At 44.2% G+C, this 18,029-nt stretch overlaps 1 protein-coding gene across 2 annotated transcripts; it reads left to right on the top strand.

Annotated features, from left to right (window-relative positions):
- Nucleotides 1–567: 567 nt before the first annotated feature.
- Nucleotides 568–17,768, top strand: MOB3C (MOB kinase activator 3C). 2 transcript variants are annotated; one of them, XM_069981194.1, is made up of 5 exons: nt 568–722; nt 1,656–2,120; nt 11,864–12,066; nt 17,102–17,164; nt 17,284–17,768. In XM_069981194.1, the coding sequence occupies exons 2-4, from the start codon at nt 1,703–1,705 to the stop codon at nt 17,129–17,131; spliced, it is 651 nt and encodes a 216-aa protein (XP_069837295.1). In that variant the 5' UTR covers nt 568–722; nt 1,656–1,702; the 3' UTR covers nt 17,132–17,164; nt 17,284–17,768. The 2 variants fall into 2 exon arrangements, with proteins under 2 accessions (XP_069837295.1, XP_069837294.1); XM_069981193.1 differs by having other exon boundaries at nt 17,102–17,180.
- The last annotated feature ends 261 nt before the right edge of the window (nt 17,769–18,029 follow it).

Raw genomic sequence — 18,029 nt, 5'->3', positions numbered from 1 at the left:
GTAGTTTGTGCAGTTGGTACAGGGTATGTAGTGTGCAGTGAGTGTAGTTTGTGCAGTTGGTACAGGGTATGTAGTGTGCAGTGAGTGTAGTTTGTGCAGTTGGTACAGGGTATGTAGTGTGCAGTGAGTGTAGTTTGTGCAGTTGGTACAGGGTATGTAGTGTGCAGTGAGTGTAGTTTGTACAGGGTATGTAGTGTGCAGTGAGTGTAGTTTGTGCAGTTGGTACAGGGTATGTAGTGTGCAGTGAGTGTAGTTTGTACAGTGTATGTAGTGTGCAGTGAGTGTAGTTTGTACAGTGTATGTAGTGTGCAGTGAGTGTAGTTTGTACAGTGTATGTAGTGTGCAGTGAGTGTAGTTTGTACAGTGTATGTAGTGTGCAGTGAGTGTAGTTTGTGCAGTTGGTACAGGGTATGTAGTGTGCTGTGAGTGCAGTTTGTGCAGTTGGTACAGGGTATGTAGTGTCTTCCCTGTGAACTCTGTAGGTGACGTTTGTTTGAGTAGAGCAGGATGCATCAGGCTCATGCACGCAAGTTAGTACAAGAAGAATTGTGCACTTGGACACTGAGTCAGGATGTGACATCACTGGAGGAGCCGAGTGTGTGTGCGTGTGTGCTCCCTGTGTACATACTTCTCAAAGCTGCTCAGTGACCGGAGCTGGAAGGGTTGTGGGACCCCAGAAGCCATCACATCATCCACAGGGAAGAGCTGCTTCTACTTACCAGGTACAGAGGAAGGGGGTGGCAGGGATCACAAGAGACTCCTGGGGATGATGGAGACACAAGAGGGTAAGACCGACTGCAGTGGCCCCTGTGACGCTCCCGCCCTGTCTACAGCGACTTCTGTGTACTATCTGAGGGTATTAGTGATATAAGAGGGTAACAATTGCTGAAGAGAACCATTCTTCCCCCATCTACCCCGACTCCTGTGTAATATCTGGGGGTATAAGTCACAAAAGAGGAAACCCCCTGTAATGTCTCCTGCCCCTGTATACAGTTCCTGCATTCACAGCCCATCATATGTTGTTCTGTCTCTGTTGTCAGGAACAAAATGTCAGGTTTTTCCCATGACGATAAATAGAAAGCAGAAGTCTGGTTGCACATGGTGACAGTATGTGTGTGATGTCTCTGCTCGGCCAAGTACTGGCCAATGACCACCACCTGGTGACATCCAGACAGGAGCGCAGTGACACTCCAGGCATCGCTCCTGGGCTACCACCCCCACTTTGCAGTCAGTATAGCGTTTATATTATATGGGGTACTAAGGAGAGTGGTGTACAGTACTTTCCTGGCCTTCTGATAACAAATAATGGGGGTTGCTCCACTCGGTTTCTTGTACCAATATAGTAGAAGCAGCCATGAGATCTGTGTGGCCCAAACTACCCTACAAGTCCCACTCCTTAGCTGCTCTTGCATCTGTAGGACCCCCAAGATGTAACACTAGAGACCCACTTTAGATGCCGTGCGTTAGCAATACAAGCAGACGGATAAATGGAGGCAGTGTTGTCAGGTAGCTTCCTCTGACAGGGTACAAGGGGTTAATACTAGTAATGGGTGTCAAGGTGTTACTGATTCCTGATCCCTGCGATCACTTAATATTACTGTTATGATGGTGACTTACAGTCTTTTCCACAATATAACTCTGTCCTTGTCTCGTAGAGCATCTGCTGTCCGTCAGCCTTACATGGTAGTGTGGACTGGATGCCATGGCGTTGTGCCTCACCCAAGTCTTCAATAAAGACAGAACATTCCGTCCAAGGAAGAGGTTCGAGCCTGGAACCCAACGCTTTGAGCTGTACAAAAAGGCTCAAGCCTCCCTGAAATCAGGTCTGGATCTGAGAACTGTGGTGCAGCTTCCCCCGGGGGAGAACATCAATGACTGGATAGCCATGCATGTCGTCGACTTCTTTAACCGGATCAATCTGATTTACGGGACAATGTCTGAGTTCTGCACAGAGAGAGGTTGTCCTATCATGTCTGGTGGTCTCAGATATGAGTACAGGTGGCAAGATGAGCTCAAGTACAAGAAGCCCACAAAGGTGTCTGCTCCGCTCTACATGAACCTGCTAATGGACTGGATAGAAACACTGATAAACAATGAGGACATATTTCCAACCAGAACAGGTGAGTCTGGTCAACGCAGGGTCCCTACCCACACATAGGTGACTGTACCTGCCGCATAGATAGTGTGGAAAGAGCAGATGTGTTATCTTCCATTCTTTCTTGTTGGAAATTCAATCAGATAAAAACATAGGAATGGTAAAAATTAAACATCCCCACTTAAACGTGTCTGTGCTAGTCCCTCTATGTAGAGTAACATGAGAAAGCGTGTCAGTCTGGTGTGGGACTCAAGTGTCACAACCTATGAGTGTGCAGGATCTACAGGTCCAGCTGTAACATCTGTGGGTGACAAATGCCGTACGAGACCTGTAGCCTCCATGTCCAACTGTATCTCATCCTGTATCCTCCATGTCCAATTGTATCTCATCCTGTATCCTCCATGTCCAACTGTATCTCATCCTGTATCCTCCATGTCCAATTGTATCTCATCCTGTATCCTCCATGTCCAATTGTATCTCATCCTGTATCCTCCATGTCCAACTGTATCTCATCCTGTATCCTCCATGTCCAATTGTATCTTATCCTGTATCCTCCATGTCCAATTGTATCTCATCTTGTATCCTCCATGTCCAATTGTATCTCATCTTGTATCCTCCATGTCCAACTGTATCTTATCCTGTATCTTCCATGTCCAACTGTATCTCATCCTGTATCCTCCATGTCCATATGTATCTCATCCTGTATCCTCCATGTCCAACTGTATCTCATCCTGTATCCTCCATGTCCAATTGTATCTCATCCTGTATCCTCCATGTCCAATTGTATCTCATCCTGTATCCTCCATGTCCAATTGTATCTTATCCTGTATCCTCCATGTCCAATTGTATCTCATCTTGTATCCTCCATGTCCAATTGTATCTCATCTTGTATCCTCCATGTCCAACTGTATCTCATCTTGTATCCTCCATGTCCAATTGTATCTCATCTTGTATCCTCCATGTCCAACTGTATCTTATGATGTATCCTCCATGTCCAACTGTATCTTATCATGTATCTTCCATGTCCAACTGTATCTCATCCTGTATCCTCCATGTCCATATGTATCTCATCCTGTATCTTCCATGTCCAACTGTATCTCATCCTGTATCCTCTATGTCCAACTGTATCTCATCCTGTATCCTCCATGTCCAACTGTATCTCATCCTGTATCTTCCATGTCCAACTGTATCTCATCCTGTATCCTCCATGTCCATATGTATCTCATCCTGTATCTTCCACGCCCAACTGTATCTCATCCTGTATCCTCCATGTCCAACTGTATCTCATCCTGTATCTTCCATGTCCAACTGTATCTCATCCTGTATCCTCCATGTCCATATGTATCTCATCCTGTATCTTCCATGTCCAACTGTATCTCATCCTGTATCCTCCATGTCCAACTGTATCTCATCCTGAATCTTCCATGTCCAACTGTATCTCATCCTGAATCTTCCATGTCCAATTGTATCTCATCCTGTATCCTCCATGTCCAACTGTATGCCATCTTGTATCCTCTATGTCCTACTGTATCTCATCTTGTATCCAGGCTAGAGGTGCCCAATCATATTTTATATTGAATCCAGGCAAGAGGTACCCAACTGTATCTCTTCTTTTATCCAGGCTAGAGCTGCTCACTCGTATCTTATCTTGTCTCCAGGCTTGTGGCACCAACAAGGTCCTACAGCTTTGGTCATTGTATAATTATCTCCTAAAAACTTCTCCTTTCCTCTAATATACATCGATCATCATTACATCACACATAGATCACCACTACATCACACATAGATCACCATTACATCACACACATAGAAAGTGTCATTTCATTCCAACAACTGGTGCACTAATATGTTTGTCAGTGAGTAGAATATCAGTGTGATGGGAGGTCACTGAGCTGTTGGGTGCTGGGCAGGAAATCCTGCCAGGCATAAGCTTCCTCCATTTCTGTATGAAGAAAACCGTCAGCAGCGTCCCATTGCTGTCAGTTGTATCTATACTGTATGTTCCTGGTAATTTCCTATGTAAATTGGGAGACCTACAGCTCGGAGGAGACTGTTCTACCCCAGGTTACAGGGCAGGAATAGCAGATCACTGTCCTCAGGGTCAGGGTCGCCATATAGATATTAATACAATACAATCTCATATTCTTTCTGTACATTGTGGTGTGCAGTGGAGCAGTTATGACTGAAGGAACAAGTTTCGATGTTTATTTTTTTTTCTATACAGTAATGCATAGGCCATTAAAGAATAACATAGAGGCTCTTGTGTATCCCTATTGTAACTGATGTGTCTCTAATGTGTTGCAAAGCTCTTCTCCTATGACAGCCTACTTATCTCATGATGCCTTTGACAGTGGAGAGACAGACAGGCTGATTCTCATTACATTGTACTATGTTATGCTGCAGTCAACTAATAGATCAGTGACCCGGACTTCTGTCTCATAACTTTCATTATAGTGTCTCAGTGTACCCTATGTGGTGCAGCTTCATCTTGTCTCTTTGTGACAGATCAGTGACACGGAACTTCTGTCCTGTAACTCACACTATAGAGTCTTGATGTACCCTATGTGATGCAGAGTTCATCCAGTTTTTTGTGATAGATCAGTAACATAGAACTTTTGTCTCATAACTCACACTGTAGAGTCTCAGTGTATCCTATGTGATGTAGCTTCATCCTGTCCCCTTGTGACAGATCATTGACATATAACTTTTGTCCCATAACTCACACTATAGAGTCTAAGGGCTCTATTGCACGGGATGATTAGTGCAGAAAATTGTTATATCTTTTGAATTTAAACGAAAATCATCCTGTGTAATTGCAGGCAACAATCAAAAAGTCGTTCGTATGTTGTTGATTTAGATCTGACCCTAAAATCGTCCTTAATCGTTTGCTAATTGTTTGCTCTAATTCCACATTTTTTTCGCTATAGTTCGCAATCATTCAATAATTGTTTAGTGTAATATGGGATCAGATGGAGTAAACGATCGTAGTAACAATCGTAATGAACAACTATCATTCTGTGTAATATGGTGAATGATTTCAGGTTAACGATAAACAATCTTGTTTGCAATCATTTATCGTTACAAATCGCTAATGGTGCGTTTACACAGAGAGATTTATCTGAAAGATTTTTAAAGACAAAACCAGGACCAGACTATACACAGGAAACAGGTCATAAAGGAAAGACAGATTTCTTCTCTTCTCAAATCTATTTCTGGCTTTGGCTTCCAAAATCTGTCAGATAAATCTGTCTGTGTAAACGCACCATTATGCTACGTTTACACGGAACGATTATCGGGCGAATTTTCGGGATAACTATCAAATGCGAACGATAATCGTACGTGTAAACGCAGCGAACGATCGATAAATCGTTCATTTTGATCTTTTAACATGTTCTTAAATCGTCGTTCGTAAAAAATTCGCCGATCGTTCCGTGTAAACAGTCGTTCACTGATTTTACCTATGTGTGAGATAGGCTTAAGCGATCGCAAAACGATCGCAAAACGAATTTTCCGTACGATATATCGTTCCATCTAAACGCTGATCGTTATAAAAAAAAATTGTTACTTCGAAATCGTTAATCGTACGATCGGGCCAATAATCGCCTTGTGTAAACTTAGCATTAGTCTAATAGTACTCTTAAGTGTATTGTATGTAAGGGTGCGTTTACACAGAAAGATTTATCTGACAGATTTTGGAAGCCAAAGCCAGGAATGGATTTGAAAAGAGGATAGATCCCAGTCTTTCCTTTGTGACCTGATCCCTGTTTATAGTCTGCTCCTGGTTTTGGCTTCAAAGATCTGTCAGATAAATCTGTCTGTGTAAACGCACCATTAGGTAGCTTTGTGCTGTCAGTGACCTTTGTCACCTTCCTAATACACACAGTAGTGGAAACGAGAGGAGTCCTTGACCCCTAGGGCACACCTGGTGTAGAGTGTCTGATGGCAGTGGGGTGCGTAATAAAGTAGTCAGACAACAGTTGTAACATATCAAAGGAACAGATATCTAACAGATAATTACTTCACAGTAGGAGAATGCAATCAATAAAGCTCACTCCTCTAGCTCATTGCAGGATGGCACAAGCGTAAGGGCCTTATTACACGGATTATCACTCTGAGTAATAAAGAAACGATAATAGGCTGATCACTGTTTAAACTGCCTTAAAAATCATCAGATGCCAGAGGCGCATCGCTGGGTGTAGTTGTGCGTGGCCTATGGTTGATGACAATGTAAAAATAATAGTTAATAATAGTGTATACTTACCTATTCTGTTGTCCTACAGCCTTGTGCCTCTGTTCCTTGCTCACTGCTGATGCCTCTGGCCCCGTCTCTTCAGTGAGAGGTCACTCAGCCAATCACTGGCTGCGGTGGTGTCTCATCTCAGCCAGTGATTTGCTGAGTGCACAGTCACTAAAGAGACGGGGCCAGAAGTGTCAAGGGTGACCAGGGAACACAAGCAAAAGGCTGTAGGACAACAAAGGAGAGTAGGTAAGTATACACTTTATTATTGAAGCTGTACGGTCATCGCTAACTATATATATGTACAGGGGCGTAACTAGAAATGGCTGGGCCCCATAGCAAACTTTTAATTGGGGCCCCCCCCCTCAACCGACCACTACACCGTCAACACACCCAGCTCTACTCAGGGTCTGTACTACATATAAATTACAGTGCAAATATATTTAGTGACTCACAGGGGACTTCTCCTCTGATCGGAGTTCTTCCCTTTTCATCTTCTTCTCCATCTGTCCTGGGCCATTATGAGAACTTCTCCGAGTTCTCACGAATCCACAGAATCTGCCAGACAGACATATTAGGCTCCTTACTCTGGCACCATCCTCATCTCTATACACACTGCACATCTGTTTTGGCCCCTTTAAGCCCTCTTTCAGTGGGTACCCCTGGCTCCTTATAGATGGTCCCTTGTTCAGTCTTCCACATAGATGGCCCTGTGTGCATCTACTATAGTAGAGAGCCCCTCTGTGTTTATAGTAGATGACAACCTCTGTGCATCCCCTATACCAGGGGTAGGGAACCTCGGCTCTCCAGCTGTTGCAAAACTACAACTCCCATCATGTGTAGACAGTCAAAGCTAAAGCTGTAGTTTTTAAACAGCTGGAGAGCCAAGGTTCCATATCCCTGCCCTGTAGTATATGGCCCCCTCTGTGTAGTCCCCTTATAGATGACCCCTCTGTTTAGTCCACTAAAATAGATACCCCCCCCCTCTGTGCATGCCCTATTATATACATCCCGCAGTGTAGTTACCCTTATAGATGCCTCCTCTGTGACGTCCTCCTTATAGATTGCCCGCTGTGTTGTTCCCCTTACAAATGGCCCCCAGTGTTGTCCCTCCCCATATATATAGCCCCCAGTGTTTTCCCTCCCCCATATATATATACAGCCCCCAGTGCTGTCCCTCCCCCATATATACAGCCCCCAGTGCTGTGCCTCCCCCATATATATAGCCCCCAGTGCTGTCCCTCCCCCATATATACAGCCCCCAGTGCTGTGCCTCTCCCATATATATATACAGCCCCCAGTATTGTGCATCCCCCATATATGTATATACAGCCCCTAGTGCTGTGCATCCCCTATATATATATATATATATATATATATATATACACACATACAGCCCCTAGTGCTGTGCATCCCCCATATACATATATATATATAGCCCCTAATGCTGTGCATCCCCATATATATATATATATATATATATACAGCCCCTAGTGCTGTGCATCCCCCACATATATACAGCCCCTAGTGCTGTGCATCCCCCATATATATATATATATATATATATATATATATATGTACAGCCCCTAGTGCTGTGCATCCCCTATATATATATATATATATATATATATATATATATATATATATATATATATATATATATATGCACAGCACTAGGGGCTGTATATATATATATATATATATATATATATATATATATATATATATATATATATATATATATATACACTCACCGGCCACTTTATTAGGTACACCATGCTAGTAACGGGTTGGACCCCCTTTTGCCTTCAGAACTGCCTCAATTATTGGTGGCATAGATACAACAAGGTGCTGGAAGCATTCCTCAGAGATTTTGGTCCATTTTGACATGATGGCATCACACAGTTGCCGCAGATTTGTCGGCTGCACATCCATGATGCGAATCTCCCGTTCCACCACATCCCAAAGATGCTCTATTGGATTGAGATCTGGTGACTGTGGAGGCCATTGGAGTACAGTGAACTCATTGTCATGTTCAAGAAACCAGTCTGAGATGATTCTAGCTTTATGACATCGCGCATTATCCTGCTGAAAGCAGCCATCAGATGTTGGGTACATTGTGGTCATAAAGGGATGGACATGGTCAGCAACAATACTCAGGTAGGCTGTGGCGTTGCAACGATGCTCAATTGGTGCCAAGGGGCCCAAAGAGTGCCAAGAAAATATTCCCCACACCATGACACCACCACCACCAGCCTGAACCGTTGATACAAGGCAGGATGGATCCATGCTTTCATGTTGTTGACGCCAAATTCTGACCCTACCATCCGAATGTCGCAGCAGAAATCGAGACTATTTAGACCAGGCAACGTTTTTCCAATCTTCTACTGTCCAATTTCGATGAGCTTGTGCAAATTGTAGCCTCAGTTTCCTGTTCTTAGCTGAAAGGAGTGGCACCCGGTGTGGTCTTCTGCTGCTGTAGCCCATCTGCCTCAAAGTTCGACGTACTGTGTGTTCAGAGATGCTCTTCTGCCTACCTTGGTTGTAACGGTTGGCTATTTGAGTCACTGTTGCCTTTCTATCAGCTCGAACCAGTCTGCCCATTCTCCTCTGACCTCTGGCATCAACAAGGCATTTCCGCCCACAGAACTGCCGATCACTGGATGTTTTTTCTTTTTCGGACCATTCTCTGTAAACCCTAGAGATGGTTGTGCGTGAAAATCCCAGTAGATCAGCAGTTTCTGAAATACTCAGACCAGCCCTTCTGGCACCAACAACCATGCCACGTTCAAAGGCACTCAAATCACCATTCTTCCCCATACTGATGCTCGGTTTGAACTACAGGAGATTGTCTTGACCATGTCTACATGCCTAAATGCACTGAGTTGCCGCCATGTGATTGGCTGATTAGAAATTAAGTGGTAACTTGCAGTTGGACAGGTGTACCTAATAAAGTGGCCGGTGAGTGTATATATATAATATATATGGGGGATGCACAGCACTAATATGGGGGATGCACAGCACTAGGGGCTGTGTATATATATATATATATATATATATAGGGGATGCACAGCACTAGGGGCTGTACATATATATATATATATACAGTATATATATATATATATATATATATAGGGGATGCACAGCACTAGGGGCTGTATATGTATATATATATATATATATATATATATATATATATATATATGGGGGATGCACAGCACTAGGGGCTGTATATATATATCTATATATATATATATATATATATATATATACAGCCCCTAGTGCTGTGCATCCCCCATATATATACAGCCCCCAGTGTTCCCCTCTGATAAAAAATAAAAAAAAACACAACTCACCTAACCACACGATCCCCCGTCGGTCGCAGGCCTCTTCTTCTCTCTTCATCTGCACCCGACAGATCAGCAGCTTCCAGATGAAGTCCCGGGCAGCGCCACCACTGAGCTCAGTGTGCGCCGCGGCGGCTGGGACTTCCGGTACAGGGTGCGCGTCACTTCCTGTACCGGAAGTCCCTGCCGCCGCGACGCACACTGACCTCAGTGATGTCGCTGCCCGGGACTTCGCCTGGAAGCTGCTGATCTGTCGGGGGCGGGGGCAACACTCTTGTGATCGCAAGCAAATGCTGCTTGCGGTCACAAGAGTGATTGACAGGGCGGGAAGCCTATGGCTTCTCACGATGTCAATCAGAACACTGAACACCCGGGAGGCCCGCTCGGCCTCCGGGTGTTGTAGGCAGTAAGCCCTGGGGGCCCAGCCCACGGGCCCCCCGATGCTAGGGGCCCCGTAGCAACCGCTACGGCTGCTACGGCGGTAGTTCCGCCCCTGCATATATATATATATATATATATATATATATATATACAGCCAGCCTTTGCTGCATGATAATTGAGCCGCATATGGGCTTAGTAAGCAAGTGCTGATCTAGCAGATTGGTGCTTGCTTACGGCGTTGGGTTGGGCCGTCTAATACGGCCCTTACACACTTTGCTAAGGGAATATTCGCTCATCGTGAGTGACTTTAGGAAGAATAACATACTCACGAATTGCGAATTGCAGTAAAAGGCTGCAGGCGCCCGAACCTGCGGCATGCGTACTAAATCTAGATTTAGATCATGATTTACGCCTGCGAGTAGGCGTAAATCCTAATAAATGAGGTGTGGGAGGAGGCCGCGCCTCCTTCTGACTTGTCATGCCCCCCCCAAGCTCCCCCAGCCTGCCCATCGGGCGAGCGGGGCATACAGCAGGTGTATGCCAGGGAGAAGGGGTGAATCTGCACCTTCTCCCTGGCGTAAGCCTTGGGTGGACGTTTCATAAATTGTAAGTTTCATGTAGTGTTGACTATAAAACTCTGGTCCTGACCAGAGGATTATATAGGGAACCAGAAGGGCAGAAGGGCTTCAGTGAAGTGTCTCCTTTCTGACTAGATTCAATCTTTCCTTGAGGTATAGAACGTAGATTTCTCCATCTCATGTGCACAGCCTGTGGCTAGCTCTGGACTATTCTCTGGCTGATCAGACAGGGAGTCTGGACTCGCGAGATGAAGCCAAAAGTTTAATGTTACTTTCTGCATCAAAGTGAACTAGCAAATTAAAGACTATGGGATCCTCACAAGCACTTCACAGATTCTACCAGTAGTAGGCAGCAGAGTAGCAAAGCATGTTGCACAGTGTATTTACATGTACTAAATGCATTACGTATAGAGATTAGGACACATTGCAAAAACACTGCAAACTATATGACAGCTAAACGTTTTACTGGAAGCAAGATCTGTAGCAGGATACGGCACATAGATAAATCTACTCCATTCTCCTTTCCTTCAGGGGCTTCTAATCGCATAGAGGGAGATTTATCAAACATGGTGTAAAGTGAAACTGGCTCAGGTGCCCCTAGCAACCAATCAGATTCCACCTTTCATTTTCCAAAGTGTCTGTGAGAAATTAAAAAGTGGAATCTGATTGGTTGCTAGGGGCAACTGAGCCAGTTTCACTTTACACCATGTTTGATAAATCTCCCCCATAGTGTCCTGAAGCTGCAGCTACCATTGCTTCCTCTTCTCTTGCAGAATCTCTCATTCCCTGCAGGATCTGGCTGACATGGCCTCTGCAGTTAGTCCCATCACAGGTCTCATGAAGAAGAGGGCAGCACAACCCTACAGTCTCTGGGTGTCGATGTGCCCCCCAGTACTGACACAGGCTTCACAAGGTGCCCGTCACAGCAGTAGCACAGCAGTGCCCATTGTTACTCTCTGTACCAACGAATAGATAGCAGGTTTCCTTTAACAGCAAAGGCAAAACAATGGTAACATACATAGTACTCATCTACCAGAGAGAGTAGAGATGATGGATGATTTAAGGAAAGGGGTGCATGATCATCAAGCATTGTAAGCACCCATGGAGCTCATTTACACCGCAGCTCGGGCCGTGTAAGACTAACACATAATGGGGGGTGGCTAAAGGCTGTCTTTGAGCCTTGTACTGTTCAGGTTCTTCTCACCGCTCTGTGTTCTTAATTCAGGAATACCTTTCCCAAAGAACTTCCAGCAAGTTTGCACCAAGATCCTGACACGGTTATTTCGAGTCTTTGTCCACGTGTACATCCATCATTTTGATGGGATCATCAGTGTGGGAGCCGAGGCCCATGTCAACACCTGCTACAAGCACTTCTACTACTTCATCACAGAGTTCAGCCTTGTGGATCATCGAGAGCTAGAACCATTGGTAAGAGAGAGTGGCTAACATACTGGTGTGTACTGTTCACTGGGGAGTATGAAATACTGGGATACATCCAATGCATGGAGCCAACCTGTCCGGTTTTATTGTAACAAAGGCTGAGATACTAAGTGTGGTCCATACACTGGGGTAACATGGCTATATAGCTGTATTACGGCAAAGATATTTGTAGTACATTACCAGTAGAGATGAGCGAACCCGAACTTTCGGCATTTGATTAGCGGTGGCTGCTGAAGTTGCATAAAGCCCTAAGGCTATGTGGAAAACATGGATATAGTCTTTGGCTGTATCCATGTTTTCCAGACAACCTAAGAGCTTTATTCAATTTCAGCAGCCCCCGCTAATCAAATGCCGAACGCTCTGGTTCGGATGGACTCGAACCCGAACCCGGTTCGCTCATTTCTAATTACCACCCATGTAATGGTAGTAGGCGCATACACTGGACTTACATAGTCATGTAACAATAGCGACTGAATACTGGGGTGTACACTATAGAGTAGAGGTCATTATATGCTCACTCATAGGGCCCTTCCAATTATAACCTGAAAGGGGTTATCCAGCACTACAAAAACATGGCCACTTTCCCCCTACTGTTGTCTCCAGTTTGGGTGGGGTTTTGAAACTCCGTTCCATTGAAGTAAATGGAGCTTAATTGCAAACCGCCCCTGAACTGGAGACAACAGTAGGGGGAAAAGTGGCCATGTTTTTGTAGCGCTGGATAACCCCTTGAACATGCATGTAACAAATCTTAGGACAATTAATAAATCCCTCCCCCCCCCATGTTTGTAATAGTCTATAGAGGGTGGTGGTAAAGTGGCAGGATGTGGACGGTTTGTCTCTGACTGTAGCGTGCCTGTGTGTAAATCCTGTCACTATAGCGCAGGGATGCCACACCATAGTTATAGAGGAATTCTTTACATCCATTCTAAACTCTTCACCTATTTAGGTCACTCACAGAGGTGTGGAGACACAAGATTAATAATTGAGTAGAAGATAAACATGGAAGCATTGGCCAATGTGTACAGCTGCATACATCACATGCGTGACCAGTCCCCGGCTCCAGAAATAACGCCAAGACCGGATAAGACATCTGGGAGGCAGAACAGCTGCAGAGGAAGGTCAATACCAGTGACCTTACCTACATCCTTCTCTATCCGGATTTGCTTGTTTCCTACAAATGTCCCCTGTATCGGTCCAACCAGACCTGCCTTGGGACTTTCTAGTTTTCCTTAAGTCTTCATCCCTCAGCTTAAAGAGTACTTTTCATTAGTCTCACTCACCCGATTGGTGCGCAGTCACATCTGCTGCCGGAAGTTCAGGTATACAAACTTTTGGCATCAAGAGCGGCTGTACGCCAATCGGGTGAGTAAACCTAATAACAGGTACACTTAAAGTGCATGTCTAAGGGCCATATTACACGTCCCATTATTAAGGAGCAAACGATATTGTTCCTCATTCCCCACTTGCCGTCTGTGTTATTACACGCACTGACAAGGAGCAGGGAAGTGCCGCAGGAAGCAGAGAAAGGGGCTGCCCGGATGATCCTTACATTGTCCAGGTGGCACATAAAAGATAGCGGTGGTCTGCTGCTATTGTTCCAATTGCCCAGAGCGACAGCCAGCAGACCGTCACTATTGTTGTTGTTTTGAAAGGCCATATTTTAAGAAAACGATCAGCATACATTGTGCATGACCTATTATAGCAAACAGTTATGGGCCGGGACAGCCAGTAATCGCCCAAGTACGGGCGATAATCGTTTGGTGTAATAGGGCCCTTAGCCTATGACTGGGAATGATCTTTTAAAGCCCTACCACATAGAAATTACTTAAAGTGACACTGTCACTTCCTTTTGCATAATGACTTCTCTACACAGGTGTAAATGGTACATTTAGCAGTTTTCATACATTTTATATCATACGCCATGATGCTTGTTCAAGTAAAAAGTCATCTTTTATCATCTGCAGATTGTGTTAAGTGGGCGGGGCTTAGCGCCACCATAGGCCCCGCCCCTCTGTGCCTCCTTGTGGCCCATTGGAACAGGCTGGCCTAAAGGTTTAGGCCCCATCCCCTCTAGGTCAGCCCATACCAATGGGTGTTGGGGGGGGGGCCTATGCAGCACTGACGTGATGGAGGGGTGGGGGCCTACGGTGAGGCTGTGGGCAGGGCTAAGTGACGCTGTTGCTGTGAAGCCCCGCCCACTTAACACAATCTGCAGATGATAAAAGATCACTTTTTACTGGAACAAGCCCATGACGTATGATATAAAATAAGGTATGAAAACTAGTAAATTTACCCTTTACACCTGTATAGAGAAGTCAGAATGCAAAAAGGGGGTGACAGTGTCACTTTAAAGCTTCTGGTTCTATATGTAAATCCCCCATTGCCGTTTATAATGCTGGTGTCTACTTAAGTTGTAGAGGCCTTTAGACCCCCTCAAACAGATCTACCAATCATCCTGTATCTAGTCGGACACTCCAAGTTGTTCAGGAACTGTAGCCATATGTCCTATTATTTAGTTGCAATCTGTCAGCTCTATATCATGCTGAGAGCTGCAGACATGGGCATATAGCTTATAAGGGGAAACAAATAATACCTGTCCCTCATCTGATGGCTGTTTGCAAAGTTAAAAAATCATATTTTCTTCAAAGCTTAAGTGCCCATATAGGCCATGCTGAGCAGCAGCATGCATGCCTCCTTTCGACCATGTGTGATAGATGTACGATGCTCAGTGCTGTAACAATCAGACATGTAAGGCAGAAGGGAAGTATATCACAACTTAGCATGGCTGCCCCTTAAAGGGGTTGTCCAGTAAAAATCTTTTTCTTTCAAATCAACTGATATAAGAAAGTTATATAGATTTGTAATTTACTTCTATTAAAAAAATCTCTAGTCTTCCCATACTTATTAACTGCTGTATGTCATGCAGGAAATGTTGGTTCATTCTCGGTCTGACACAGTGCTCTCTGCTGACATCTCTGGCCGAGACAGGAACTGTCCAGAGCAGGAAAGGAATTTATAGAAAACCAAAACAGAGTTCCTGTCTCGGCCAGAGATGTCAGCAGAGAGCACTGTGTCAGACTGAAAATAAAACATTTCCTGCATGCATACAGCAGCTGATAAGTATGGGAAGACAAGATTTTTTAATAGAAGTAAATTACAAATCTATATAACTTTCTTATATCAGTTGATTTGAAAGAAAAATATTTTTGCTGGACAACCCCTTTAACATATAATACAGGAAGACATAAGGCTTTGTCACCTCTATGGTGACAATACAGCAATACAGCTGTGTCTCCAGTACGGTCTCCTCTATAGAGCCTATACAGGGAGACTGTTTCCAGTATGGCCTCCACTATAGAGAATACAGAAAGGCTGTTAGTCTAGTATGGCCTCCTCTGTACAGACAATACAGCAGGCTTGTGTCTCCAGTATGGCTGTCCCTAATGAGGTTTAGTAGCCACATTTATATAAAACAGAGCACACATCACTAGATAGAAATCTAATCACTGAGTCAACTACCACACCACACAAGATGTTCCCCATATACATGTGGTTCACATACTTTGTCCTTGCATTTCTGTGTGTACATTTACATGCACAGGACTGATGTAATCCTTCCTACAGCCGTCTCATATCTGTATTATTGACATTTCCCTGACTGCACAGTGAGTCAGTACTTATAAAATCACATGATCAGCACAAGTCATCTATAGGGAAGTATGTGATGTAATATGACATATGGCAGGTACCGTATACTGAGTACACAGCATGCTCCCCGATCACGGTCACCTCTACAGCTTACCTTTTATCACAGCACAATTATTGTTCACTACTTCTGTGTAGTCTCTGGGCCCAACATGTAAATCTAAACAAGGCTATATCTATGTGCAATATGCAGGCATTGTGCTTTTTTTTCGTAGTCCTGGTCCTGTGCTGCCATGTATCTGGTACTGTACTGGTATTCTGTATTAGTATGTACTTATTGTGCTCTACTCTATTCTTATGTAGTCTACTCCTGTACTGACTACGTAACAAGTATTGCTTGTATAGCGCTGGTCCTATGCTGCTGTGAACTGGGTATTCTCTTCTTCTGTAGTCCTAATCCTGTGCTTCTGTGTACCTGGAATTGCACTTCTTCTGTAGTCATATCCTTTATTAGCATGTGTCTGGTATTGTGCTCTCCTATTTTATAGTCATATCCTGTATTTTCTACGTACCAAGTATTGCACTCTTTTTCTGTAGTCCTGTGTGTACCTGGTACTGTGCTCTCCTGTAGTCCTTGTCCCGCACTTCTGTGTACCTGGTACTGTGCTTTTTTATTCTATAGTCCAGGCCCTGTGCTGCTGTGTGCCTGGAATTGCACTCTTCCTCTGTAGTCCTGGTCCTGCTCTGCTGTGTACCTGGTATTGCACTCTCATCCTCTGTAGTCCTATTCCTGCACTGCTGTATACCCCGTACTGTGCTCTCTTATTCCCTAGTCCAGGTTCTGTGTTGCTGTGTACCTGGTAATATCCTGTTTTATTTCTGTAGTCCTGGTCCTGCATTGCTGTGTACCTGGTATTGTGCTCTTTTCTTATGTAGTCCTCATCCTACACTGCTGTGTACCTTGTATTGTTCTCTTTTCTTCTGTAGTCCTCGTCCTGCACTGCTATGTACCTGGTAATGTGCTCTCTTCTATAGTAGTCCAGGTCTTGTGCTGCTTTGTACCTGGTATTGTGCTCTTTTCTTCTGTAGTCCTGGTCCTGCACTATGTACCTGGTATTGTGCTCTTTTCTTCTGTAGTCCTGGTCCTGAACTGCTGTGTACCTGGTATTGTGCCCTCATCTTCTGTAGTCAATGTCCTGTGCTGCTGTGTACCTGGTATTGCACTCTCTTCTTCTGTAGTCCTCATCCTGCACTGCTGTTCCTGGTATTGTGCTCTCTTCTGTAGCCCAGGTCCTGTGCTGCTGAGTTCCTGGCATTGTGCTCTTCTGTCATCTTTTACATGGATTAAACATGTTTTTTGGGAAATTTCTTTCTGTAGAGAGAAATGACTGAGAAAATCTGCCATTGACTTTGGACCCATCCCAGATCCTGACAGACCCAGGTGCTTATCCTAGAAGGTGAAACTATAATATATACAAATATCCAATGTGCATTCCGATATACTGTAGTTATACGTCTCATTGATTGACACAGAGATCCTTATTCATTTATTTACTACAGACGCTGTCATTGCAGAAGCTCCATGTAAAAGTGAAGCAAAAAGAGAAATACTGTGAACTTTTGGGGATACCAACAAAAAAAAAGAAAAAAGGATTTGTCCAGGTTTGGAGAATGTAACGGTGATGGCAAAATACCCAATCATTAATATTCAGGATGTCCCACATTGGAGGTGGTAAACTGTCCTTTACCACGTCACAAGTGACTGTGCCTAAAACTTTCATGGACCATCACAGGCTCCAGTAATAAGAAGGCAGCAATATCCAGTAGCTTTCCATCATCTTCTATCGCTGCTATTCTGTGCAAGACTTGATGCAACGTAGTCACTATTGTCACATCCTTTCAAGAAAGTATTTTGTTTCGAGGAACTTTACAAAGATGTCTTCCTATACCTGGCATATGTGATTTCATGTAAAGATCAAATTAGATAATACATGATGATAATGAACTCATAATATTATACTACGCAGTGGAAAAGCTAAAATGAAGTGCTGAGTGCTGTAGGGGACAGTATGTAGCTTCTCTGTGGACATCCTCCAGAGAGGTGACACCAGAGCAGCACATGCTGGCACAATGCCTGGTGCACAGTACATTCTAGAATGGTAACCACTGAGGGATTGTGCTGCTTCCTGCTGGTTGAGCTTGTTTCCTCCTGTGGAGCTGCCTCGTCCTATTTCAGACTATGGATAATGTAAATGGATAGTCAGTATCTCCATTCTCCTTCTTCTCTAATCAGCTGGACCTTCTGC

The sequence above is a fragment of the Dendropsophus ebraccatus genome, chromosome 8 (assembly GCF_027789765.1).
Source record: "Dendropsophus ebraccatus isolate aDenEbr1 chromosome 8, aDenEbr1.pat, whole genome shotgun sequence".
NCBI lineage: Eukaryota > Metazoa > Chordata > Amphibia > Anura > Hylidae > Dendropsophus > Dendropsophus ebraccatus.
The sequence above is the reverse complement of the archived record's forward strand: the minus strand, read 5'-3'. Positions and strand labels throughout refer to the sequence as shown.

Coding starts and splice junctions, on each gene's coding strand:
- MOB3C (XM_069981194.1), top strand. CDS start 1,703: ATGGCGTTGTGCCTCACCCAAGTCTTCAATAAAGACAGAACATTCCGT. Junction 2,121..11,863: donor CATATTTCCAACCAGAACAG/GTGAGTCTGGTC, acceptor TTCTTAATTCAG/GAATACCTTTCCCAAAGAAC. Junction 12,067..17,101: donor ATCGAGAGCTAGAACCATTG/GTAAGAGAGAGT, acceptor TTCTTTCTGTAG/AGAGAAATGACTGAGAAAAT.